The sequence below is a fragment of the Scyliorhinus torazame genome, chromosome 5 (genome assembly GCF_047496885.1).
Source record: "Scyliorhinus torazame isolate Kashiwa2021f chromosome 5, sScyTor2.1, whole genome shotgun sequence".
In the NCBI taxonomy this organism is placed as follows: domain Eukaryota; kingdom Metazoa; phylum Chordata; class Chondrichthyes; order Carcharhiniformes; family Scyliorhinidae; genus Scyliorhinus; species Scyliorhinus torazame.
In genome coordinates this window covers 148,450,861-148,478,371 of record NC_092711.1, presented here as the reverse complement: position 1 = coordinate 148,478,371, position 27,511 = coordinate 148,450,861, and the positions used below count along the sequence as shown (strand labels likewise).

The following is a 27,511-nucleotide window of genomic DNA, read 5'->3' as shown; positions in this document are numbered from 1 at the left end:
GCATCCTCTCCGAGGCCAGCACATTCGTCCTTAGATACGGAGCCCAAAACTGCTCACAATATTCCAAATGGGGTCCAGTACATCCCTGCTCTTGTATTCTATTTTTTTCTAAATTTAGAGTATCCAATTGCTTTTTCCAGTTAAGGGCCAATTTAGCGTGGCCAATTCACCTACCCTGCACATCCTTTTGGGTTGTGGGGGTGAGACCCATGCAGACATGGGGAGAATGTGCAGGCGCCACACAGACAGTGACCCAGTGCCGGGGTCGAACCCGGGGCCTCAGTGCCACGAGGCAGCAGTGCTAACCACTGCACCACCATCTTGCTCTTTCTATGTTGAGTCCAGAAGGCTGTAAAGTGCCTCATCGGAAAATAATAGCTTATTGTCACAAGTTAGGCTTCAGAGAAGTTACTGTGAAAAGCCCCTAGTCGCCACATCCCGGCGCCTTTTTGGGGAGGCTGGTATAGGAATTGAACCCACGCTGCTGTCTTGTTCTGCATTACATTCCAGCTGCTTAGCCCACTGTGCTCAGGGGCTGTTTGTCCAGCTTGTGTTGGGCTTCTCCAGAACATTGCAGCAGGCCGAGGACAGAAATGTGAGTCTGAGAGCAAGGTGGCGAATTCTAATGGCAGCAAGCGGAAGGTCAGGGTCATGCTTGTGGACTGAGTGGAGCTGTTCCACAAAGAGGGCAGGGAACAGGCTCCAGATTAATTAATTTGGGTCCAGATCATTGTGAACATCCTTTTACTCTGGTTGTCTTTGATCCTCAAGTCATTTTCTGTTTTATTTTAACCATGTTCGGTTTCATTAATGAGCGTTTATCAGTAAAAATATTTGATTTTTCTTCACTTTTCATGATTAGGTTGATGTACTTTAGGGAAAGTGGGTGAGAGGTTGACAGGCTCTTTAACAGAAAGTGAGTCCTTCCAAGGTAATTGGCAAAGGAGCCAGAGGGGGAGATGAGATTTTATTTTATTTTTTGACACAGTGAGTTGTTCTGATCGGCCTGAAAACAGATTCAATAGTATCTTTCCGAAGTGTAAATACTTGAAAGGGAAGAATTTGCAGGGCTGTGGGGAAAGAGCAGAGCAGTTGGATGAGTCCGAGTGTCTTTCAGAGAGACAGCAGGGGCACGATGGGCTGAATGGACTCCTACTGCAGCCTGTGAATCTGAGCCTCCTGCTTTTGTGCAGGTTAAAAGGGACAGATTTCATTGCAGCCTCTTCCCTATTTATGTATTTAAAGAGACGGGTTTCTCTTTAGCTCAGAGTGACCGATATAACAATTGGTTGGAGGCCCATTTCCCAGTCAGTCCTCCAGCACCTTCCTGTCTCTCTATTAGTGCGACGTCCATGGCAGTTTCCCAACTGAGGCACAGGCCCCATTATTCTCAGCTAAATTTAGTCCCCAGCTCTGTCTCCTGCCTGTCATTGAGACGAGCAATAGACACAGAAAGGTGCCCGAAGCTCAAATGGGAAGTCAATACTTGTGGCTCTAAACCAAGACTTCAACATTTGCCAATCAAATCCATCTTATTTATACTGGGGTTTCTATTATGACCGTGCCACCCCTTTTCATGTCACATTGGTGAACTTCAGGGAAAATGAGTGAGAGGGGAGACAAAGGGTGGGAGTTTTAACGGGTAAATTTCTTGCCAGTACATTTATCCTCATTGCACATTCTTTACATACACAGCAATTAAGCTTTTACATTTTTACAGCAAATAAAACTCAGTTTTTCACTATAACTACTGATTCATTATTGATTCATTAATTGTAACTCAATTAATGCTCAATACTTATTCAATCATCTGTTACTGACAGGTCGCTAATTAATACAGAAATCTTTAATTAATACATTTGGTTAATACAATATCCACTAGTTGAAAAAGACAGTTTTGTGAAAGACAATACCTTTCTTTCTTATTAACCTGGATTGGATTGAACATTGAGTCTTCGACTTGAACCAGACTTTGGCAATATATGATCTTCTGTAACTTTACAAAATTCTGGAACAATTTGTTACTTGAAACAATTTTGCCTCATTCAGCTTTGGTTTATACAGAATGAATTTTTAAAATAAAGGTCCAGTCACATTTTAGAGTTTAACATGGTTTCCTTAACCTTGCTACTTATAACAGTGAAAATTGACGAGTGATTGATTTTTAAAATGAAATATTATTAATGAGGCATATCCAGAATTTCCGACATTACAATAGTGACTACACTTCAAAAGTACTTCAAAGCAAAAGCTTTAGGGGATTGTGTGGTCATGAAAGGTGTTATAGAAAGAGATATAGAATCCCTTGAGTGCAGAAGGAGGCCATTCAGCCCATCGAGTTGGCACCAACCCTTCAAAAGAGCACTCTACCCATATCCACTCATCCATAACCTAACCTGCACATCCCTGGACACTGGGGGGCAATTTATCAGGGCTAATCCACCTAACCCATACATCTTAGGACTGTGGGAGGAAACCCGAGCACTCGGAGGAAACTCACACAGACACAGGAGGACGTACAAACTCCACACAGACAGTGACCATGGCCAGAATTGAACATGGGCCTCTGGTACTGTGAGGCAACAGTGCTAACTACTATGCCGCTCAAATAAATGTAATTTTTTTTAGAACTAGTCCCCAAACTTGGATATATCACACTCGGTCCACTTACGAAAATCATCAGTAAAGACTCAGACTTCATTTTATGTAACAACCATATCTTTCACTCCATTTCAAATCCCCTGTGAAACTCCAAACACAGCGTATCGTGAAAGTATTTAAAACAGAACGAGTTGTTGTGATTTGGGATTCACTGCCTGACAATGGTGCAGGAAGTAAATTCAACTGCAGCTTTCAAAAGGGAACTGAACAGATTCTGTGGGAAAATAAACTTGCAGGGTGATGGGACCAAATCGATTGTTCATTCAAAGAGCTAACATGGGAATGGAAGGTTGAATGGCCTCCTTCTTTGCTCTCTGGTTCTCGTTTACTTTTGAAGAAAATCTTAGACTTGAATGAGAGTTTGGCAGTATTTGGGAAATATCTGAAACCCATTTCCTACGAAGGGGGTAGAAGCTGAGATGATGAAATGTTTCCAAAAGGAAATTGGATGGGCTTTTGAGGGAAATAAACTGACAGGGATACGGGAATAGAACAGGGCAATCATTTGATCGAAATAAATCTACAAGTTGTGGATCTTTGGAATTCTCTACCCCAGAGGGCTGTGGGAGCTCACTCATTGAGTGTGTTTAAAGCTGAGTCTGACAGATTTCTAAATAGCAAAGAACAAAGAAAAGTACAGCACAGGAACAGGCTCTTCGGCCCTCCCAGCCTGCGCCGACCATGGTGCCCGTCTAAACTAAAGTCTTCTATACTTCCGGGGTCCATATCCCTCTATTCCCATCCTATTCATGTATTTGTAAAGATGCAATAACACACAGGAATAGTGTGTGTGTGGGAGGGGGGGGGGGTGGAAAGGCATTGAAGTGGATGATAATACTGAATGGTGGAGGTTAAAAAGGTTTATGTTAAATGAGCGCGATAAAATCTGGCAAATTGAGAATAATGAGGGAAAATGTGTAATTGTCCACTCTGGCAGGAAGAATAAAAAATCTTATTATCTAAATGGTGAGAGATTGCAGAGCTCTGAGATTCAGAGGAATCTGGGTGTCCAAGAGCAGGAATAACAAAAGGCGCGTATACAGGTACAGCAAGTAATTAGGAAAGCTAATAGAATGTTATTGTTTATTGTGAGGGGAATGGAATACAAAAGTAGGGAGGTTATGCTTCAGTTATACAGGATATTGGTGAGACCACATCTGGAACACTGTGTACAGTATTGCTCTCATTTAAGGAATGATGTAAATGTGTTGGAAGCAGTTCAGAGAAGGTTTACTGGACTCATACCTGGAATTGGAGGCTGGTCTTATGAGGAATGATTGGACAGGCTGGGCTTGTGACCAATGGAGTTTAGGGGACTTGATTGGACCGTGTAAGATCCTGAGGGGCCTTGACAGGGTGGATGTGGAAAGGATGTTTCCTCTTGTGGGAGGATCTAGAAATTGGAGTCACTTTAAAAGTAACAACTTGCCCATTTAAGGCAGAGGGTTGGGAATCTTTGGAACTCTCTTCCTCAAAGGGCAGTGGAAACAAAGTCTTTGAATATTTTGAAGGCAGACTGGATAGATTCTTGAAAAGCAAGGGGGTGAAAGATTATCGGGTGGGTAGGCGGGAATAAGACCATACTAAGACCAGACGGAATAGGAACAGGAGTCAGCCATTCAGCCCTTCCAGCCTGGCCCATCTTTCAATAGGATCACAGCTGATCTGACATTTCACACTTTCCCTGTAATTCTTGGTTCCCTCACTTATCAAGAATCTATCTCAGCCTTAAATATACACAAGGACTCTGTCCCCACAACTTAGTTCCACAGACTCTCAGAAGACTTTCCTCCTCATCTCAGTCTTAATTTGGCTCCTCTTTATTCTGAGACGATGCTCTCTGATCCTAGACTCTCCCACGAGGGGAAACATCCTCTGAGCATTTACCCTGTGAAGCCCCTTCAGAATCCTGTATGTTTCAATGAGATCACCTCTCATTGTTCTAAATTCCAATGAGTAGAGTCCCAACCTATTTAACCTTTGCTCCTAAGACAATCCCTCCATACCTGGGATCATTCTAGTGAACCTTCTCTAAACAGCCTCCAATGAAAAATTTCCTAACATAAGGGGATCAAAACTGCTCTCAGTTCTCCAGATGTGGTCTCACCAGCACCGTGTACAGCTGCAGCAAGACTTCCCGACTCTGAGACTCCAACCCCCTTGGAATCGGGGCCAACATTCCATTAGCCTTCCTGATTACCTGCTGCACCTGTCTGCTAGCTTTCTGTGTTTCGTGCACAAGTTCCCCAAGTCCCTTTGTGCTGCAGCTTTCTGCAGTTTTTCTCCATTTAAATAATACTGTTCTTTTGTTCTCTCTTCCAAAATGAACTTCATATTTTCCCACATTATGCTCCATGCAACTTTTTGTCCACTTGCTTAACCTCTCAATAGCTATTTGCAAACTGTTTGTACCCCCCTCGCAACTTGCCTTTCCACCTATTTTTGTGTTGTCTTCAAATTTGGGCACAGTACGTTCGCTTCCTTCCTCCAAGTCATTAATATAAATTGTACACAGTTACAATCCCAGGACTGATCCCTGTGGAACCCCACTGGTTACAGGTCACCAACCTGAAAAAGAATCCCTTATCCCCACTCGCTATTTCCTGCTCATTAACCAATTCTCTATCCATGCCAACACCATGGGTTCTTATCGCATGACAACGTTTTGTGAGATACCTTGTCAAAGGCCTTCTGGAAGTTTAAATACAACACATCTACTGGTCCCCCTCTATCCACTCTGGTTGAGACTTCCTCGAAACACTCTGATAAATTAGTCAGACACGGTTTCCCTTTCACAAAGCCATGCTGACTCTGCTTGATTAGATTATGATTTTCTCAATGTGCTCCTATTACTTCCTAATAATTGATTCCAACATTTTTTTCAAACAATAAATGTTAGGTTAGTCATCCTATAGTGTCTCGTTTTTTTCCTCCCTCCCATTCTGAATCGGGGGTTGTCACATTGGCAGTTTTCCAATCCTCTGGTACTTCTCCAGAATCCAAGGATTTTTTTAAAATTACAATCAATGCATCCACTATCTCTGTAGCCATTTCTTTTAGGATCCTTGGATGCAGCCATCCAGGGGACTTATCTTATCCCCATTAGTTTGTCCAAAACAACTTCTCGTGATTGCATTTAATTGCTCCATTTGTATTCTTTAGTATTAATGGGACAGTCAAAGTATCTTCCACCATAAAGATTGATGCAAAAAAATCTGTTTAACTCCTCTGCCATTTCCTTGTTCCCCATAACTGACACAGCGACATGGAGGCACATGGTGGTTAGCACTGTTGCTTCACAGCTCCAGAGGCCCGGGTTCAATTCCTGGCTTGGGTCACTGTCTGTGCGGAGTCTCCACGTTCTCCCAAAACTGCGTGGCTTTCCTCCCACAAGTCCCAAAAGACGTGCTTGTTAGGTGAATTGGACATTCTGAATTCTCCCTCTGTGTTCCCAAACAGGTGCTGTAGTGTGGGGACTGGCGGATTTTCACAGTAACTTCATTGCAGTGTTAATGTAAGCCTATTTGTAACAATAATAAAGATAATAATAAAGAATATTATTACCCTCTCCTCAGATTTACTTTCTAAGGGGCCTCTGTGGAGTTGAGGTTTCAATCAGATCAGCCGTGAACTTATTGAATGGTGGAGCAGGCTCGAGGGGCCGAGTGGCCTACTCCTGCTCTTAATTCGTTTTAATCACATCCTTTATAATAGATTGTAGCATTTTCCCTCCTCCTGATGTCAGGCTAATGGATCTGTGGTTCCCCGTTTTCTCTCACCCTCCTTAAATAGTGGGGTTACATTTACCACCTTCCAATCTGCAGGAACCATTCCAGAATCTATAGAATTTTGAAAGATGATCACCAATGTATCCACTATCTCTACAGCCACCTCTTTCAACACTCTGGGATGTAGAGCATCAGCTTTTGGGGATTTATTAACCTCAATCCCATTAATTTCTCCAGTACTATTTTTTCACTGATACTAATCTCTTTCATTCCCTCGTGCTCACTGGTCCCTTGGTTCTCTCGTGTTTTTGGAACGATTTCTGTATCTTCCTCCGTGAAGACAAACACACATTGTTTAGTTTCTCTGCCATTTCCTTATTCCCCATTAGAAACTCTCCTGTCTCTGCCTGGAATGGACCCATATTGGTCTTTGCTAATCTTTTCCTGTTCTGTAGCCATGTAAAATGGCTGCGTTCCGATTAATCTGGCCAAAACCCAGTTTAAAACGGCTAACGCGAAAGACTGCTGGGAAAAGCAGCCAAGAAGACACAAGCAGGCAGCTGCAGACAGTTTTGCAGATTCGGCTCTGGGAAGGTAGCCCAGATCGACACACAGGGCTATCAACAGCCCATCAACCCAGGTATTCGCAGTAGCATTCAGGACTGTTTGCAGCTAATCTATTCAGACATCCACAGTTAAATCAGCTATCCCCGGGAACAATTGCAACATATTAGCAATTGAATACCGGGCCAGACCTGTCGGCGCCTGCAGTGGCCGAAACAAAGACAGGTGAGCGACCACCCCCCGATCGAGGAATCGCCTCACCATTGGACACATCGACCACAGAGATTGGGGACAGAATCCAATCACTTGGGACTCGGGGTCAAGGGCCGCCCCGGGAGGCGGGAAGCCCCTGGGCCCTATAAAAGTGAAGGTCCAAGTTCAGATCTCTCTCTCTCTCTCCTCTTCGCCTGCTTGAGACCTTCGCAAGAACAGCAACCGGCAACAGTAAGTTTGAATCCAGCGATCGCTATCCGGTAGAGACACCTAGCCAGCGACCTGTAGCAGCCTTTTGAATCCCGCGGGCCAGATCTGATTGGACAAGCCATTCGTTTCCCTGACCTGGTGGGCTCTTCCTAAGTTAAGTATTGGCCAGTAGTGATAGGTTTATTATATAGAAAGTAGTATTAGGGTATTAATATTGCTTGTTGTATATAATAAATGACCGTTGTTTTAATTCTTACTAAGCGGTGTGCTGTATTATTAATCATAACCTGAACTTGAACCACGTGGCGGTATCATAAAGATACCTGGCGACTCATGAGCAAGGGTGACGTAATCAGAGCCAATAGACTAAGGTTAAAAAGAGCAACAGTTCACATTCCGATAGCAGATTTTCCAGTTGTTTTTTTATCTTTCTCACCAGTTTGTTCGCATATTCTATTTTCTCTTTATCAGTTTCTCGGTCCTTTGCTGAATTCTGAACCAAATTCCCAATCCTCAGGCTCATTAATATTTTACCCACTTTGAATCTCCTCCATTGATCGAATAGAATCTAACTTTTCCGGTTAGCCACAATCGCTTCATTTTGCTGTTTATGTTTTGCTTCTTAAAGGAATCTATATTTTATGTAAATAAAATGCGAGTGGTTGCCTGTCTATTGTCTATCGTCATACAAAGAACAACAAAGAACAGAGGACAGTACAGCACAGGAACAGGCCCTTCGGTCCACCAAGCCTGCTGGGATCATGATGTCTGACTAAACTAAAACCTTCTGTGCTTCTAGGGTCTGTATCCGTTTATTCCTATCCTATTCATGTATTCATCAAGATGCCTCTTAAACGTCACTATCATACCTGCTTCCACGACCTCCTCCGGCAGCGTGTTCCAGGCACTCACCACCCTCTGTGTAAAAAACCTCCCTCACACATCTCTAAACTTTGCCCCTCGCACTTTAAACCTGTCACCTGGTAATTGACTTTTCCAACCTGGGAAAAAGCTTCTGACTATCCACTCTGTCCGTGCCAGTCAATTTTGTAAACTTTTATCAGGTCATTCCTCAACTCTGTCGCTCAGTGAAAACAATCTGAGTTCATCCAACCTCTCCCCATAGCTAATACCCTCCAGGCCAGGCAACATCCTGGTAAACCTCCTCTGTACTCTCTCCAAAGCCTCCACATCCTTTTGGTAATGTGGTGACCAGAATTGTAGGCAATATTCCACGTGTGGCCTAACTAAGGTTCTGTACAGCTGCAGCATGACTTGCCAATTTTTATACTCAATACCCCGACCAACGAAGACAAGCATGCCGTCTGCATTCTTAGCTCCTTATCCACCTGCGTTGCCACTTTCAGTGATATATTTATTGTAATTACCCAATCTACCAGACAACAGTGGGCAGCACGGTAGCATTGTGGATAGCACAATTGCTTCACAGCTCCAGGATTCCAGGTTCGATTCCGGCTTGGGTCACTGTCTGTACATCCTCCCCGTGTGCGCGTGGGTTTCCTCCGGGTGCTCCAATTTCCTCCCACAATCCAAAGATGTGTAGGTTAGGTGGTTTGGCCATGATAAATTGCCCTTAGTGTCCAAAATTGCCCTTAGTGCTGGGTGGGGTTACTGGGTTATGGGGATAGGGTGGAGGTGTTGACCTTGGGTAGGGTGCTCTTTCCAAGAGCTGGTGCAGACTCGATGGGCCGAATGGCCTCCTTCTGCACTGTAAATTTTATGAAAATTCTAACTTGCCCCTCATACCATGACAGTTTCCTTCTGCGAGAAACACCCAGATAACTTAGGCAAAAGAACCCTGTAACCACCATAGCCCATCTTCATGGCAACGTGGCTGCTTTGGGAACTAAATATCTTCCAACCTGCAAACACCTTTTCATTGTGTGCTCCTCGTCAAACTTGGAACCAGATAATCGCAACTAGCGTCAAAAATGGTCAGCCCACCGGAGGCAGAGGTGTTAGACCGGCCAGTCCAGCAGAAAGAAACCCTCCAATCATCACCATTCACCAGATGTCAGAATGAACAAAATGCTGTCCTGGATGTCAGTGAGAACAGAAACAATAACAACGGAGCCAACATCTGTAATTTGTGAACTTGTTGGAGTAACAACAGGTGCGATGAATCACAAAACCTCTCCCCACATTGAGAGCAGATGAATGGTCTCTCCCCAGAATTAACTTGCTAGTGTCTCCGGAGTTGGGACGGATCATTGAATGTCTCCCCTGCTCAGAGCAGGTGAATGGCCTCTTCCAGGTGTGAACTCACTCGTGTTCCTGCAGGGTGTATGGATATCTGAATCCCTTCTCTCACTAAGAGCAGGTTAACGCCTTCTCCCCAGTGTGAACTCGCTGGTGTCTCTGCAGGTGGGATAACCGAGTGAATCCCTTCTCACACTGAGAGCAGGTGAACGGCCTCTCCCCAGTGTGAACCTGCTGGTGTTTCTGCAGGCTCGATGAGGTAGTGAATCCCTTCTCACACTGAGAGCAGGTGAACGGCCTCTCCTCAGTGTGAACTCGCTGATGTATCTGCAGGTCGGATGATTGAGTGAATCCCTTCTCACACTGAGAGCAGGTGAACGGCCTCTCCCCAGTGTGAACTCGCTGATGTTTCCGCAGGTTGGATAACTCAGTGAATCCCTTCTCACACTGAGAGCAGGTGAACGGCCTCTCCCCAGTGTGAACTCGCTGGTGTCTCCGCAGGTTGGATAACTCAGTGAATCCCTTCTCACACTGAGAGCAGGTGAACGGCCTCTCTCCCGTGTGACGTCGCTGATGTTTCTGCAGGTCGGATAACTGAGTGAATCCTTTTTCACACTGAGAGCAAGTGAACGGCCTCTCCCCAGTGTGACGTCGCTGATGTATCCGCAGGTGGGATAACTGAGTGAATCCCTTCCCACACTGAGAGCAGGTGAACGGCTTCTCCCCAGTGTGAACTCGCTGGTGTCTCCGCAGGTTGGATAACTCAGTGAATCCCTTCTCACACTGAGAGCAGGTGAACGGCCTCTCTCCCGTGTGACGTCGCTGATGTTTCCGCAGGTCGGATAACTGAGTGAATCCCTTTTCACATTGAGAGCAAGTGAACGGCCTCTCCCCAGTGTGAGCTCGCTGGTGTGACTGCAGGGCGGATAACTGAATGAATCCCTTCTCACACACAGAGCAGGTGAACGGCCTCTCCCCAGTGTGAATGCGCCAATGAGCTTCCAGCACAGATGGAAACCTGAATCCCTTCCCACAGTCCCCACATTTCCACGGTTTCTCCATGTTTTGGGTCTTCTCGTGTCTCTCCAGGTTTGTCGATCAGTTGAAGCCTCGTCCACACACAGAACACGTGTACGGTCTCTCCCCACTGTGAATGGTGTGATGTTTTTTCAGGCTGTGTAACTGGTTAAAGCTCTTTCCACAGTCAGTGCTCTGGAAGACTCTCACTCGGGTGCGTGTGTCTCGGGGCTTTTCCAGTCACACTGATGTTTTGAAGCCGACAGAAAAGACAAACATTTCTCCTTCTCGATTCACTGTCCGGTGATATTCAGTTCCAAGGAATTGAGAGACTCAGTCAGATCGAGACGTGACGTTTGAGATTTCTGTCTGTAATTCCTCCTCCTCTAATATTCTGTAAAAGCAATTCACAAAAGTTACTTTTCCGCTCCGCATTTTGGAGAAGGTACCCTGAGGGTAACGACAGTCTGGCCGTGGGGTTAATCCTCCGGGTCCTCAGTCTTATTGAGGAATGTCCGCTCGGATCTATTGTGGTGGTGATTCTTTTGTATTTTTGTTATTATGGGAGGGTTTATGTGTTGTTGACTTTATCCCACTCTGGTACAGACAGGGCTATTATCTGTGAAAGGAGCAGTTTGGGGAGACTTTGGTGCCTCTGGTGTAAAGTGAGTTGGAGGAGGGGGTAATGGCGCATGCCCGATTGTGGTGTGAAAATCTGTTCCTGTCTCTCTGTCACCTAACTAATGGCGGCAGTTAATCTGCAAATTTTCTCAGGGAATGTATGGGGCATCCATCACCCTATCAGAAGGAAAAGGATTCTCTCCTTTCTAAAGGAGCAAGTCGACATCGCTTTATTCCAGGAAACTCACCTGGATGAGGAAAAACACTTTAAATTGAGGCGGGATTGGATGGGGCAGCTTTTTTTCACCTCTTTTTCATCCAGTAACAGACTTGTGGCAATGCTTATTATACACTCTCCAAGCAGTCAGGGTAACTCTGCCGATTACAATGTGCATGTCAATTTCCTTTGTGCCGGTCCCCCCATCTCCCGTCCCTCCCCTCCGCCCCCTTCACTCGTCGTTTCTGGGTCCTTTCCTGGGCCCTTCACTGTACAATGGGAGTTATCTGTTATTTACAAGTGCACGGTGCCCTCCCTTCCCCCCCATTGATGGGCCTCCCCCTTCCACCCCGCGCACTCCCTGTCCTGTTTTAAACCTTCCCTTGGGGCTTCCTATTCTTGTGTTTTTGTTCTCTGCTCTCTGGTCTCTGTGTCAGTTGGTTTCTGCCCCCCCGCCCCTCCCCACATCCCTTTCCTGCCTGCTCCGTGATCCCGTTGGCCCCCATACGTCCACCTCCCTCCCCAGTGTTCCACTGGCCGCTGGCTTCAAACAGGTCCTGGAACAAGTTGGTGAATGGTCTCCACACTTTGTGGGAACAATCCTCTGACCCTCGGACGGTGAGCTTGATCTTCTCCAAGTGGAGAAATCCCGATAGGTCTGCCAGCCAGTCTGCAGCCTTTAAATAGGCTGTGCAGAATTCTACAAGTCTGGGACATACCCAGAACATGTGGGCATGGTTTGCCGGGCCCCGCTGGCACCATTCACATTTGTCCTCCATCTCCGGGAAGAACCTGCTCATTCGGGTTCTTGTCAGGTGTGCTCTGTGCACAGCATTCAGCTGCATGAAGCTTGGCTTTGCATAGGAGAAGGTGGAGTTGATCCCGTTCAGTGCTTCACTCCAGAGTCCCCACCCTATTTCCGTCCCTCGCTCTTCCTCCCATTTTTCCTAGGTTTTGTCAAGTAAGGAGCGCATCCTTATCAAGAGTTGTCCGTTCAGGTCCCACAGTTTCCCTTCCCCAGACTGTCTGCGTCCAGTGACTCCTCTTGCATTGTGCTTCTCAGGGTTTCTGGGTGTGCTGGTGTCTCCTTGCAGAGAAAGTTTTTGACCTGAAGCTCATCCCTGTTTGGTAGGTCCAGTCTCTCCGCCAGCTCCTCTAAGGTCGCTAGTCTATTTCCCGTGTAAACGTCCCTAACCATCAGTGTTCCCCCGTCCTGTCTCCACCTCTTGAAGGTGGTGTCGAGAATGGCTGGTGCAAACCTATGGTTGCCGCAGATGGGGGCCATGATGGACACATCGGTCAGACTGAAATGCTGCCACATCTGGTTCCAGGTTCTCAGGGTAGCTACCACCACTGGGCTGGTGCTGGCGGGGATGGGAGTGTTGCTGTGGCGAGGGCCAGGAGGGTCATTCCTGTACATGAGGACTCGTCCATCATCAACCATTCCATGTCAGGGTCCTTTACCCATCTCCTCACTCTTTCGGCCGTGGCTGCCCAGTGATAGTATTGCAAGTTCGGGAGGGCCAGGCCTCCCATGTTTCTTCTCCATTGTAGTACTGTTTTAGGGATTTTTGAATTCTTGCCCCTCCGCACAAACATCATAATCACCTTATCTATTGAATGGAAAAGGCCTTGGGGATGTAGATCGGTAAGGATCCAAACAGGAAGAGGAACCTGGGCAGTACGTTCATCTTGATCGTCTGCATCCTCCCCGCCAGGGAAAGCAGGAATCCATCCCATCTCTGTGGGTCGTTCTGGTCAGCTTCCACTTGTGGATCCGTGTCCACTCGTGGGAAACCTGGATCTCCAGGTAGCGGAATTTGTTTCGGGCTATTTTAACTGGGAGGCCCTCCAGCTCTGCCCCTCCCCCTCACCGGGAAATCTTTGTTCTTGCCCAGGTTGAGTTTGTAGCCCAAGAAGATTCCGAACTCTCTCCGGGGGAGGGGAGGGAGGGGGGTCCTCGGAGGTGTACAGTCCCCGGTAGATGGCCTCGAATGTTTGGTTGACCTTTTTTGGTTGGGCTACGGGACGGCTATGGTTGGGCGACACGGTAGCACAGTGGTCAGCAATTTTGCTTCACAGCGCCAGGGTCCCAGGTTCGATTCCCGGTTTGGGTCACTGTCTGTGTGGAGTCTGCACGTTCTCCCCTGGTCTGCACGGGTTTCCTCCGGGAGCTCCGGTTTCCTCCCACAAGTCCCGAAAGGCATACTGTTGGGTGAATTGGACATTCTGAATTCTCCCTCAGTGTACCCGAACAGGCACCGGAGTGTGGTGACTTGGGGATTTTCACAGTAACTTCATTGCAGTGTTAATGTTAGCCTACTTGTGACAATAATAAAGATTATTATTAAACCAGTCTGCCTCTGTTATCCTTTACCTGAGCTATTTCCCTCGTGGCTGCCTTCTTTCTCAGCTGGTGAACCAGCAGGCGGCTAGCCCTCTCCGTGCTCACAAAAGGTCCCCCGTGCCTGGCGGAGTTGGTGCACTGCCTTCCTGGTGGACAGCAGGTGAAAGTTCTTTTGCAGCTTCTTCCTCTCCAGCAGAAGCTCTATGGTCAGGGCCTCGGAGTATCGTCTGTTAACCTCCAGAATGGAGTTGATCAGTTGCTGCCTAACCGCTCTCTCTTCCCTGTCTCTGCGAGCCTTTTGCCGATTATTTATCCCCTAATCACAGCCTTCAGTGCCTCCCAGAGCGTGGAAGGTGAGACTTCCCCGTTCTGGTTGTTAGTGATGCACTTGCTGATGGCCGGTGATGTTTGCTGGCAGAAGACCTTGGCGGCCAAGAGGGCCGTGTCCAACCTCCATGTGGGGCATTGGGCTTGGCTTGTCTCCAACCTCACATTCATGTAATGTGGAGCATGGTCTGAGATTACAATCGTGGATTGCTATTTCGGGAAGCACCGATTTCCCCACAACAAAGAAGCCGATGTGAGTGTAGACCTTGTGTACTGGTGAGAAGAACGAGAATTCCTTCTCATCCGGGTGTAAGAATCGCCAGGGATCCACTGCCCCCGTCTGCTCCATGAACCGCCAGGGATCTACTGCCCCCATCTGCTCCATGAACCGCCAGGGGTCCACTGCCCCCGTCTGCTCCATGAACTGCCAGGGGTCCACTGCCCCCGTCTGCTCCATGAACATTCTCAGTTCCCTCGCCATGCCTGTCATTTTCCCTGTTCTGGGATTGATCTGTCAGTCAATGGATCCTGTGAACAGTGGTGAAGTTCCCCCTCTCATGATCAGACCGCATTCCCCCCCCCCCCCCCCCCCCCCGGACTATAGAACATTCGGCCCATCGAGTCTGCACCGGCTCTTCGAAAGAGCACCCTACATAAGCCCATGTCTCCATCCTATCCCTGTAACCCGTTAACCCCACCGACCCTTTAATGTAAGCCTACAAAGCCTCCGTCTCCCTGCTCCAACTCCACACCTACTCTGCGTCGCCGCCCAATAATAGTATAACAGGTTCAGCAGGGCCAAGCCGCCTGACTGTCGCCCTCTCTGAATCACCGTCTTCCTAATCCTTGCCACCTTATCTGCCCACACAAACGATTAAACCAATCTATCCACCCCCATAAAGAACAATTTTGGCAAAAAGACCATTAGGCACCGAGATAAAAATAAAAACCACAGCAAAATGTTCATCTTAACCAGCTGTACCCGATTGTGGATAGATGTAGTGACTTCTCTGGTTATAAGATGAATTTTACTGAGTCAGAGACCATGCTGGTGGGGAGAGGGGGATGTTGAAGGGTAAGCCCCCTCCTCTTGCTAAGTTCCCAATCAGGTGCTCCCCTCTTGGGATTTAAATATCTGGGAATGTCAATGACACCTCTTTCAGATAGCTATATGGGGCCAACTTTCCACAGCTGATGGTGACTATTAGGTGGGACCTTTCCCAGTGATCGGCTCTTCCGATTTCATGGCGAGGGAAGATCGTCTTCATGAAAATGAATGTGTTGCCCAGACTGTTGTACCCTCTGCAGATGCTGCCTATGCTGCTGTCAACCAGAGTCATTAAGGAAATTAATGGAATGATTAGTACATTTATCTGGAACAAAAAGAAACCTTATCTCAAGTTTGTTAAGCTCCAAATACCAAGAGGGGGGTGGGGGTGGGGAGTTGTCTCCCGAATGTCAGGCTTTATCAATTGGCCTCTCATCTTAGGTTCACACGGAATTTGGTTAGGATAGACCCAACATCCATCAGGCTCGATATGGAAGCAGGCCAGTCAGTTCTCCCTCTATCCAAAACTGGCACAGACTGATTACGGAATGTATCCCATTGGAATTTTTAATGTCTACTTCAGTCTAAGTCTGATGCATTTGTTAAATTATGAGACCCTTATCTCAAATGCATGTGCTCCAATCTGGCTGACTTGCTCCTCCAGGGCTTTCCATCAGTGAATTCAACTCAACGGAGCCCAGAGTAAGGAACAGTGGTTAGCACTGCTGCCGCACAGAGCCAGGGTCGCAGGTTTGATTCCTTGAGTGGCTGTCTGTGTGGAGATGCGCATTCTCCCCGTGTCTGCGTGGGTTTCCTTCGGGTGCTCTGGTTTCCTTCCACAGTCTAAAGATGTGCAGGATAAGTGGATTGGTCATGCTAAATTGCCCCTTAGAGTCCAAAGATGTTAGGTTAGGTGGGTTGATGATGATCAATGCACCGGATTATGGGAATAGGGTGGGGAGTCTGCCTCGGTGAGTGCTTTTTCTGATGGTCAGACTTGAAGAAGCGAATGGCCTCCTTCTGCACAATAGAGATTCTGTGTCATCCATGTTATTTTAATTTGACTATGCTGTTAGTCTGTTTTGTAATATTTTGGGACGTGCATTGTTACCCTTCTGTTTTTATATAATCTTACCCTCTTTCCCCACTCACTGTGTTAACCTTTAAATGGTTGTTCAATTGATCTGGCATTTCACATAGCAGCTCTAGTCCCAAAAATATCCTGCTACAAATTAATTCTCAATGTGTTGCTTGTATTTATGCGGCAATATCAGTTGTTCTACACTATACCCATTTTCCATCAATATTTCTGTTAGTCTATTGCATTCATTATTTTAAAAATAGTTTTAAAAAGCATAACACAATAAATATTAAAAATCCATCCAACTCATCCTTGAACATATTCAGTGACTCCCAGACTCCACTGGTCCCTGTGGAAGAGAAAGCCAGTGACTAACAACCCTCTGAGGGAAGAGATGACTGGAAATATAGAAATAGCGACAGTTCAATATTACACAACCATAAATAATAATCAATGTATTTTATTACAGAACCATAATTATCTAATCTGTACCATTTAAAAATACTAGACATATCTCTGTCTCATATTAATTTACTGTCCCTTAAATGTCAGCCATCTCCTACAGCCCTTCATTGTGAACATTAGGAAAGAGACCATCCTTTTAGCCAGACAAATAAATGTGTCGAGCTGAGGGAGCAAAGGATGTCAATGTCTTGAAGGGAGAGAGAGAGACCTGGGCCAAGCTTTGCAGAGTCTGCACCCTCCCTGGATTCACTTCCTTTCCCTTCAGTTGCTGCAAGTGACCAATTGAAGGTGAGAATGAGAAAAGAAATATAAAGGGGGAGAAAAGAAAGTGTTTTACTCACAGATGTTGGAGACAGGAGGAAGTTTCAGCTCCAAAGTCCTCTTTGTGACGTCACGGGAACCCGGTCTGAATCAGCCAATAAGAATCACTCTGTTCAACGGTGACGTTCGGGTCTCAGTGCGCAGGCCCGGCACGCGGACACGGAGCCCCACCCCCACCAGTTTTCACCCTGTACCTCCTCGAGACAAAGGTTTCCAAGAAACCGGCTGACGGCTCCAGCCAGAGCGAGAAGCAGCTCGGTAAGCTCCCCCTGGCCCCGGACTGCGCATGTCCCAAGCAAGAGGGGAAGTTGCACAGGTGCAGGGGAGAGCCCGCCTCCTGACCTTCCGTCTGAGGTTTAGACCATTGGAAAGAGTTGTGGAACCGGAAGGACTCTCGTCTTCCAGCCAATCAGCGCGCGGGCTTTGTGTGACTGAAAGATTGAGCTTCACACAGACTGAAACCTCCTCCTGTCTCCAACATCTGTGAGTAAAACACTTTCTTTTCTCCCCCTTTACATTTCTTTTCTCATTCTCACCTTCAGTTGGTGACTTGCAGCAACTGAAGGGAAAGGCAGTGAATCCAGGGAGGGTGCAGACCCTGGAAAGGTTGGTCCAGGTCTCTCTCTCTCTTAAAGACATTGACATTCTTTGTTCCAACAGCTTGACACATTTATTTGCCTGGCTAGAATGGAGGGAGTGTGTGTGGGATGGAAATTACAGTTTTGGGGGAAACAAGATGGAAAATAATATTCCATAAAAACAGAATTGTCTTTTCTAAATTTCTATCCTGTGCTGAGTAATGAATTTTGGAATCTCCTTTTACAGGATGTTTCAAGAGGAGGATTTACAGACAGAAATCTCAAACCAGACATCATGTCAGCATCTGACAAAGACATTCAGATTCACAGAGCCTGAATATCATTGGCCTTTGAGTCTCGAGGGAGAAATGTTTGTTTTGACTACTTCAAAAGATTTTAATCATCAGTGTGATTGAAAGAGCACTGAGACACACACCAAAGTGAGAGTCTTCCAGTTAACTGACTGTGGAAATAACTTAACAGCCTGAAAAAAACATCACACCATTCATAGCAGGGAGAGACCATACGTGTTCTGTGTGTGTGAGCCAAGCTGTCAACTGATTGCCAAACCTGGCGAGTCACGTAAACACCTGCCGAATGGAGAAACCATGGAAATGTGGGGACTGTGGGAAAGGATACAAAGTCCCATCCGAGCTGGAAATTCATCGACGCAGCCACACTGGGGAGAGGCCGTTCACCTGCCCCGAGTGTGGGAAGGGATTCGCTCGGTTATTTAACCTTCAGTTACACCAGCGAACTCACACCCGGGAAAGGCCATTCTCCTGCTTTGAGTGTGGGAAAGGATTCACCAAGTCATCCAACCTGAAGTTACATCAGAGAGTTCACACGGGAGAGAGGCCACACACCTGCTCTCAGTGTGCGAAGGGATTCATTGATTCATCCACTCTAAAGAAACATCAGCGAATTCACACCAGGGAAAAGCCGTTCTCCTGCTCCGAGTGTGGGAAGGGATTCGCTCAGTCATCCCACCTGCAGACACATCAGCGAATTCACAATGGGGAGCGGCCTTTTACTTGCTCCGCGTGTGGGAAAGGATTCCCTCAGTTATCCAACCTGCTGTCACACCAGCGGGTTCATAGTGGGGAGAGACCTTTCACATGCTCCATGTGTGGGAAAGGATTCATTGATTCATCCACTCTGCAGAGACACCAGAGAGTTCACACCGGGGAGAGGCCATTCACCTGCTCTGAGTGTGGGAAGCGATTTGCTCAGTCTTACCACCTGCAAACACATCAGCGAATTCACAATGGGGAGCGGCCTTTTACTTGCTCTGCGTGTGGGAAGGGATTCACTCAGTCATCCCACCTGCAGACACACCAGCGAGTTCACAGTGGAGAGAGGCCGTTCACCTGTTCTGTGTGTGGGAAGGGATTTATTTGTTCATCCGAGCTGCTGAGACACCAAGGCAGTCACACTGATGAGAGACATTTTAGATTCTCTGATTGTGGTGTTAATTGTATCTGTTGGGTTTCAGTATCCACAGTATTGATTGGATGGTTACTTGAGCAAATATAAAGAGCCATTCTTCATGCCCGGTGGGCACTGCGGGGGTTGGGCTGCATCATTGACTCACAAGATAACATTTTAGTTTCAAGTTTTATAACTTTACTTTGATAATTTGTTTTTTGTTTCACTGCCCAGTCAATGTTATTGTTTGTTTTAAAGGAGCAGAAAGAGACGCTGACTGACATCAGGTGGTTTATAAATGGAACATTTCACTCTGTGAACAAATCCACACCAAATAGAGATTGAGTCCACCCTAAGGCTGGATTATTAATGGAGGTTCGAGCTCACACCAAACTGAAAGGTGAAGAAAAATACGCCACCATTTATAAAGGGGGAGATCAGGAATTAAAACCTCCATTCTGTTTACAGACCAGTAGTGAGAGGAGAAATCAGAGCTGTTTAAATTAATTCCCCTCCTTTCTGTAACAAGAAACACTGACTGACGTGGAGTGGGGTCAGGAGGTATCTACCTGTAATGTTTCACTCTGTGAATAAATCCATACCAAGTACAGATTGGCTCCAGTTTCTTCCTTCACCATAAAGCTCTCAGGATTGTAACATAGGAACACAGAATGCTTGCCGGATGGTGAAGGTTGAAAAATAATAGTTCAGACAGAATCTTACAATCCCAGTAGTTTTTGTGAGAAATAACTGAAGCAAGTGGAAATTGTCAGGGTCTGATTACTCGCCGATGTTCTCGGAGTCTGAGCCATATGACCAGTGGAAGAATGAAGTGGAGATGTGGACAGGGGTTACATCCCCACCAAGGAGGAAACAAGGTCTGGCCTCGGCATCCTCACTTCCTAACAAAAGGAAAATCAGAAGCAAAGTATTCTGGGAGCTGGGTGCCCGTCAGTTGGATCCTGATTAAAGTTTGGATTTTCCATTAGGGTTTCATTGATGAGGTTTACAAGAAAGATGATCTGTTGGATGTCTATGATGCATGACTGATTATCAAGTTCAATACCCTGAGACTTCCCTCCATATCCATTGATCCCTTTAGTCCCAAGAGCTGTATCTAATTCCTTCTTGAAATTACACAATGTTTTGGCCTCAACTATTTTCTGTGATGGTGAATTGCAAAGATTCCCCACTCTCTGGGTGAAGAAATTTCCCCTCACTTCAGACCTAAAAGGTTTACTCCTTATCCCCCAATTATGACCCCTAGTTCTGGACTCGCCCACCATCGGGAACGTTCTTTCTGAATCTACCCTGTCTAATCCTGTTGGAATTTTGTAAGTTTCTATGAGATCCCCTCTAACTCGTCTAAACTCCAATGAATATAATCCTAACCAATTTAGTCTCTGCTCATGACAGTCCCGCTATCCCAGGAATCGGCCTGGTAAACCTTCCCCTCCAGAGCAATAACATCCTCAGATAAGGAAACCAAAACTGCGCACAATACTCCAGGTGTGGCCTCACCAGTGCCCGATACAATTGCAGTAAAACATTTCTATTCCGATACTCAAATACTTTTGCTATGAAGGCCAACATACATTTGCCTTCTTTACTGCCTGCTTGCTGTACCTGCGCGCTTACTTTCAATAACTGATGTATGAGGTCACCAAGGTCTTGCTGAGCATTCACCTCTTTCAATTAACATCCATTCAAATAATAATCTGCCCTTCCCATTTTTGCTCCCAAAGCAGATAATCTCACATTTATCTACATTATACTGCACATATCATGCACATGCCCACTTACTCAGTCTGTCCAAATCCCACTGAAGCATCTCTGCATCTGCCTCACAGCTCACCCTCCCACCCAACGTTGTACCATCTTCAAATTTGTAGATAATACATTTAGTTCCCTCGTCCAAATCATTAATATATAATGTGGACAGTTGGGGTCTTTGCACACATCCCTGCGGTACCCCATTGTCACTGCCTGCCAATCGGAAAAAGACCCATTTATTCCAACTTTTTGCTTCCTGTTTTCTATCCTTCTCAAAACACTACCCGTAATCCCCTGTGCTTTAACTTTACACAGTAATCTGCCACGTGAGACCTTGTCAAAGGCCTTCTGAAAGATCAGCATGAAGTGATCCAGTGATGAGTGTGTTTGTCACAGACTCATTCAACTGTGCTGTGTTAGACGGTGGCTGCACCCAACAGTATGTGGATCAGATTGTTGGAAATGTTACCCAGATTCGCCACATGGTGAAGATCGACACAAGGTTCAGGAGTATAAAATTCTTCTTGTTTCAATTTTGTGATATCAACACATTGAAGTCACTAAAAAGAGTGGGGATTCCATGCAGCATAGCTGGAGTCAGTCACTTTATCAGGACTAGTGAAATATCTTTATGTAGAGTAAACCTTCCATAAAAAGACACAAATACAACTGGATAGGGAGCAAGATAAAGCAATTGTTTTACAAAGTCAGTGGATGTGCAGTTTACGCAATCAGGTCATTATTGTATCCCCTGAACGATAGCTGATGTTTCTAATCAGAGTGTTTGAGAAGGATTAATGGCATCGGGTGATAGGAATCAGAGAGAAACAGCATTAAATACACATTGATCAATCCCCCATTGTCCAAATTCACTCATCTTTCAGCTCTCTGCTGAGTTCCACGTCCATTTTGAGATGAAAAATGTCACACTTTTTACCTGGTTTCTGAAAGTTTGCTTCTTGCAGTCATTCCAGCCAAAGGTCCGCGTGCAACTGAAGATTCCTCGTTGTTCTCCACAGGTGAACTTTCAACCTGTCTTCAAAACAGACTCTGCTGATTTCAGATTTGAACTTTATTGTCCTTTTTCTCTCAGAGGATTGTGCAATGTTGGCCCTCTCTGCCTCAGAAGGTAGAGGCAGGTTCATTGGATATGTTTAAGGTGGAGGTAGCTAGATGTTTATTAGGCAAGAGAATCAAAGGTCATTGGGTAGTATGGAACTGGAGACACAACCAGGTCAGCCATGATCTTAATGAAAAGTGGAACAGGCTCGAGGGGCCGAATGGCCTATTTCTGCTCCTATCTCATACATCCTCATCTTTCAACTCGACAAAAAACATCTTTGTTAATTCCGTAGTTAACTTGTCTCTCCCTCTCTTCGTTACATGTTGTCGTACAGTCATATAGACAGACTGGGATTGTTTCCGCTGGAGTTTCGGAGAGTGAGGGTTGATCTGATTGAAGTAAATAAGATCCTGAACGGTATTGACAAAGTGGATATGGAAAGGATGTTTCCTGTTGTGGACGTGTCCTGAAGTAGGGGGCACTTGTTTAAAATTAGGGGCCGTCCTTTTCGGACAGAGACAAGATTCTTTCTCCCTCAGAGGGATGTGTGACTTTGGAACTCTGCCGCAGAAGGCGGGTCACTGAATATGTTTAACACAGAGGTAGATAGATTCTTGTTCTTTGTTAGAGAATCAAAGGTTATCGGGAATGTGGAGCTTGAAATACAATTGGATCAGCCATGATCTTATCAAATGGCGGAGCAGACTCGAGGGGCCGAATGGCCGACTGCTGTTCCTAATTCATAGTTTCAGATTAAAGTTCAATTTCCAGCCTTAAACATTTTAAATTCTCTTTTTGAGATAAGTTCAAAATGGCTTCGTTTTGAACCAAGAACTGGTTCTTTATTTGGCCAAGATCTTCCTTGGGCCACTTTAAGAACATCATCCAGATGCTGTTTCTGCTCAAGCAAAAAGGTTTGATATTCTCGTTTGGTCTGAGCTTTAAACCATTCTCAATCTGTCAGTTTCTCCTGATCCCATTCAGATCGGATTCCATTGAATTTTTCCTGAGCAACATCAACAGCCTCCTCGTTTTGCATCTTGCATTTTCTTTCTGAACCTTCCACACATTTCACCAATCAGTTTACACCAATCGTTCTGAGGTTGTGACTGGTCTTTTGATCTCAGTCCAGTGGTTTGGATTTTTTCCAGCTGTATCCTGCATCTCACTAACAGGACCATTTAGTTCAGTGTTAATGGTCATTAACCCTTTCTGCTCATTCCGAGATCTGGAGGGTAGGATGCTATTAAAATGAATGTCTTGTTTTTTTGCACAAGTAAAATCAAACAGCCAAGTACTTTGTAAACCATGTCTGGGCAGCAACTAAGAGAACAGAAGGAACAGGAAAGATTAGTGAACAGGCTATTCTTTGACTATTAAATGTCTCAATTGCAGAGCGCTGTGAGCCAGGAAGCAGGCTGGTCACAGATGAGGTGTTGAATAAACAAGTAAGAGAGAGAGTGAGGGGAAGCCATCCCCAGGGAAACAGCTCATCTACAGATGAAGTGCTGAAGACAAAAGGCCAGTTTGTGCAAAAGATCATTTTCTTTGCTAAACCGAAGACCATTCCCAAGTCCTGGTCACTTAGGCCGTACCGTGTGGTAGCTACTGGCTAGATTTGACCAATGGATTTATGGTTGTTGTTTGGGAAAAGGAGGGGTCTCGGTAGAGTTGAGGATCATGTGGGAAATAGATGCCTTTGTGTTCCCCGTCTTTGAGAGACTAAATGCTCACTGTTAATGTACCGAAGTATAAGATTGTTCTTTGTAATGTTTCATTATCTTTCATCTACTTTATTGAAGACTTTTATTGTTGTTTAATGAAAGAGGGTTGAGTTCTCATTGTTTCCACAGACCTTTCTCACTAATATCCAAAAAGACAAGCCACCACACAAACCAGTGTTTCAGGTGAAATGAAAATCGCTTATTGTCACAAGTAGGCTTCAATGAATTTACTGTGAAAAGCCCCTAGTCGCCACATTCCGGCGCCTGTTCGGGGAGGCTGGTACGGGAATTGAACCTTGCTGCTGGCCTGCTTGGTCTGCTTTAAAAGCCAGTGATTTAGCCCAGTGTGCTAAACCAGCCCCTAGTTGGAACACTCTCCCACTTCCACGGTGTTTCGGATCAGCTTTCAGTCCTTTCTGTGCCGGTGTTTGATTTGGAAATTCTGCAAAACCTTCCGCCGCCTCTTTAGTGTCCGTTACTAGAATTGTTCCATCGATATAGTTTCTTCCATCAATTTGTTCCTTAACTGGATCACAGGTAACTGAGGGATTTCACGAGAAACATCTTTACCCAGCGAGTGGTGAGAATGTGGAACTCGCTACCACAGCGAGTGGTTGAGGTGAACAGCTTGAATACATTGAAGGGGAAGCTAGACACATACATGAGGGAGAAAGGAATAGAAGGATATGCTGATGGGGGAGATGAAGAGGGGTGGGTGGAGGCTCATATGGAGCATTAATATTGACAGAGACCAATCAAGGTGACTGGCCTGACCCTGTGCTGTAGACTCAATGGAACAGAGGCAAATGTATTTATTTTAGATCCAACTGTAGTGGGGGGAAAACACTATTTACTATCCAGGGTAAAATAAATGTCCTTCATCAGCTTTTTAGGGTAATCTCAGTGGAAATATGCTCTCCCAGGCTTCCGGGTGTGGCGATGACCAGCTGAGTCGCACGTTTCGGCAGCTCCCGGTGGAACGGACTTTTGGGCTTTTAATAAGAGCCCCAACGGCAATTTTAACGGCTAAAAGTGCTGTGCGGTGAACCAGAAGGGAATCCCCCCTGTATACGGATGAAAAAAGGAGAGGAAGGTGGCCGGATTGCGGTGGATCCTTTAGAGCAGCGGCAAGGAAGGCAAGCAAAAACCAAGATGGCATCGGAAGGTGGCAGTTTAATATGGGGCCCTGAACAACACGAGTTTTTGAAACGCTGCGTGGAAGAACTCAAAAAGGAAATAAAGAAGGAGCTGTTGGCCCCGATATTACAGGCGATCGAAGGGCTAAAGGAGGAGCAAAAGACCCAGGAGCGAGAGCTTCGGGTCGTGAAGGCAAAGGCTGCCGAGAATGAGGACGACATACAGGGCCTGGTGGTGAAGACGGAGATGCACGAGGCACACCATAAACGATGTGTGGAAAGGCTGGAGGCGCTGGAGAACAACGCGAGGAGGAACAACCTAAGGATTCTTGGTCTTCCTGAAGGTGCGGAGGGAGCGGACGTCGGGGCATATGTGAGCACGATGCTGCACTCGTTAATGGGAGCGGAGGCCCCGGCGGGTCCGCTGGAGGTGGAGGGAGCATACCGAGTGATGGCGCGAGGACCGAGAGCAGGAGAAATTCCTAGAGCCATAGTGGTGAGATTCCTCCGTTTTAAGGACAAAGAGATGGTCCTTAGATGGGCAAAGAAAACTCGGAGCAGTAAGTGGGAGAACGCGGTGATCCGCGTATACCAAGACTGGAGTGCGGAGGTGGCGAGAAGGAGGGCGAGCTTTAATCGGGCCAAGGCAGTGCTTCACAAAAAGAAGATAAAATTCGGAATGCTGCAACCGGCAAGACTGTGGGTCACATATCAAGGGAGGCACCACTACTTTGAGACGGCGGATGAGGCGTGGACTTTTATCGTGGAAGAAAAATTGGAATGAGCGGGTTATTAAAAAAAAGAACGTTTGAAACAAAGTGGTGGGGCGAGTATGGGGGGCGAAGAGGGGGGTAAAAAGGGGGGAAAGAGGAGTTTTATGTTATTAATCCTGCGATGTAACTTTTCTCTCTTCCACAGGAGGTGGTGGGGGGAGGAAAGGAGGTGGAGGAGATGGGGCGTTGACCATTGGGGGCGGGGCCAAGGGGGAAGCGCGGGCTCGGTTCCCGCGCTATGATAATCATGGCGGGAATAGGGAAGCAGGAAGGAGGGGACGTCGCACGGTGCGAGCCGAGGTCACGGGGGAAGCCGAGGTCGGCCAGAGTTTGCTGACTTCTGGGAGCAACATGGGGGGTGTAACTACGCTAGTGGGGGATCTAGCGGGGGGAGTGGGAGGGGGGAACTATTGGGCTGCTGCTGGGGAGAAGGGGGAGCTGGTATGGGGTGGGATGGGCGGGGGGGCACCGCCTGGGGGGGACACAGCTGCGTGGGAACCGGGTGAGGAGCTGGAAAAAGGGGATGGCTAATCGACAAGGGGGGGGGGGGTAAAAAGCCCCCCAACCCGGCTGATCATGTGGAACGTGAGAGGGCTGAACGGGCCGATAAAGAGGGCACGGGTACTCGCACACCTTAAGAAACTTAAGGCAGACGTGGTTATGTTACAGGAAACGCACTTGAAACTGATAGACCAGGTGAGACTACGCAAAGGTTGGGTGGGGCAGGTGTTCCATTCGGGGCTAGATGCGAAAAACAGGGGGGTGGCTATATTAGTGGGGAAGCGGGTAATGTTTGAGGCAAAGACTATAGTGGCGGATAGCGGGGGAAGATACGTGATGGTGAGTGGCAAACTACAGGGGGAGACGGTGGTTTTGGTAAACGTATATGCCCCGAACTGGGATGATGCCAATTTAATGAGGCGTATGCTAGGACGCATCCCGGACCTAGAGGTGGGAAAGTTGGTAATGGGGGGAGATTTCAATACGGTGTTGGAACCAGGGCTGGACAGGTCGAGGTCCAGGACTGGAAGGAGGCCGGCAGCAGCCAAGGTGCTTAAAGATTTTATGGAGCAGATGGGAGGAGTAGACCCGTGGAGATTTAGCAGACCTAGGAGTAAGGAGTTTTCGTTTTTCTCCTATGTCCACAAAGTCTATTCGCAAATAGACTTTTTTGTTTTGGGAAGGGCGTTGATCCCGAAGGTGAGGGGAACGGAGTACACGGCTATAGCCATTTCGGATCACGCTCCACATTGGGTGGACTTGGAGATAGGGGAGGAAACAGAAGGGTGCCCACCCTGGAGAATGGACATGGGACTAATGGCAGATGAGGGGGGGTGTCTAAGGGTGAGGGGGTGCATTGAAAAGTACTTGGAACTCAATGATAATGGGGAGGTCCAGGTGGGAGTGGTTTGGGAGGCGCTGAAGGCAGTGGTTAGAGGGGAGCTGATATCAACAAGGGCACATAAAGGAAAGCAGGAGAGTAGGGAATGGGAGCGGTTGCTGCAAGAACTTCTGAGGGTGGACAGGCAATATGCGGAGGCACCGGAGGAGGGACTGTACAGGGAAAGGCAAAGGCTACACGTAGAATTTGACCTGCTGACAACGGGTACTGCAGAAGCACAGTGGAGGAAGGCACAGGGTGTACAGTACGAATATGGGGAGAAGGCGAGCAGGTTGCTGGCCCACCAATTGAGGAAAAGGGGAGCAGCGAGGGAAATAGGGGGAGTGAGGGATGAGGAAGGAGAGATGGAGCGGGGAGCGGAGAGAGTGAATGGAGTGTTCAAGGCATTTTATAAAAAATTATACGAAGCTCAACCCCCGGATGGGAGGGAGAGAATGATGGGCTTTCTGGACCGGCTGGAATTTCCCAAGGTGGAGGAGCAGGAAAGGGTGGGACTGGGAGCACAGATTGAAATAGAGGAAGTAGTGAAAGGAATTAGGAGCATGCAGGCGGGGAAGGCTCCGGGACCGGATGGATTCCCAGTTGAATTTTACA

At 46.8% G+C, this 27,511-nt stretch overlaps 3 protein-coding genes across 3 annotated transcripts in view; 1 reads left to right on the top strand and 2 right to left on the bottom strand.

Annotated features, from left to right (window-relative positions):
- LOC140417962 (uncharacterized) overlaps window positions 1–27,511 on the bottom strand; it is a gene marked incomplete at its 5' end in the record, with an annotated part of 142,429 nt that overhangs the window by 91,882 nt on the left and 23,036 nt on the right. The gene's annotated exons all lie outside the window — the stretch shown is intronic.
- LOC140422018 (uncharacterized) lies at window positions 9,323–17,389 on the bottom strand. Its single transcript, XM_072506986.1, has 2 exons — window positions 17,061–17,389; window positions 9,323–11,007 (listed from the first exon to the last, which is right to left on the bottom strand). The coding sequence occupies exon 2, from the start codon at window positions 10,656–10,658 to the stop codon at window positions 9,708–9,710; it is 951 nt and encodes a 316-aa protein (XP_072363087.1). The 5' UTR covers window positions 10,659–11,007; window positions 17,061–17,389; the 3' UTR covers window positions 9,323–9,707.
- LOC140422028 (uncharacterized) overlaps window positions 17,517–27,511 on the top strand; it is a 30,084-nt gene continuing 20,089 nt past the window's right edge. Inside the window, 2 exon segments of the mRNA XM_072507018.1 lie at window positions 17,517–17,646; window positions 17,866–19,065. Of these exon segments, the coding sequence (XP_072363119.1) occupies window positions 18,216–19,065 (850 nt within the window). The 5' untranslated portion in view covers window positions 17,517–17,646; window positions 17,866–18,215.

Bases quoted from the DNA above. Each gene is read 5' to 3' on its own strand.
- LOC140422018 (XM_072506986.1), bottom strand. From the start codon at position 10,658: ATGGAGAAACCGTGGAAATGTGGGGACTGTGGGAAGGGATTCAGGTTT.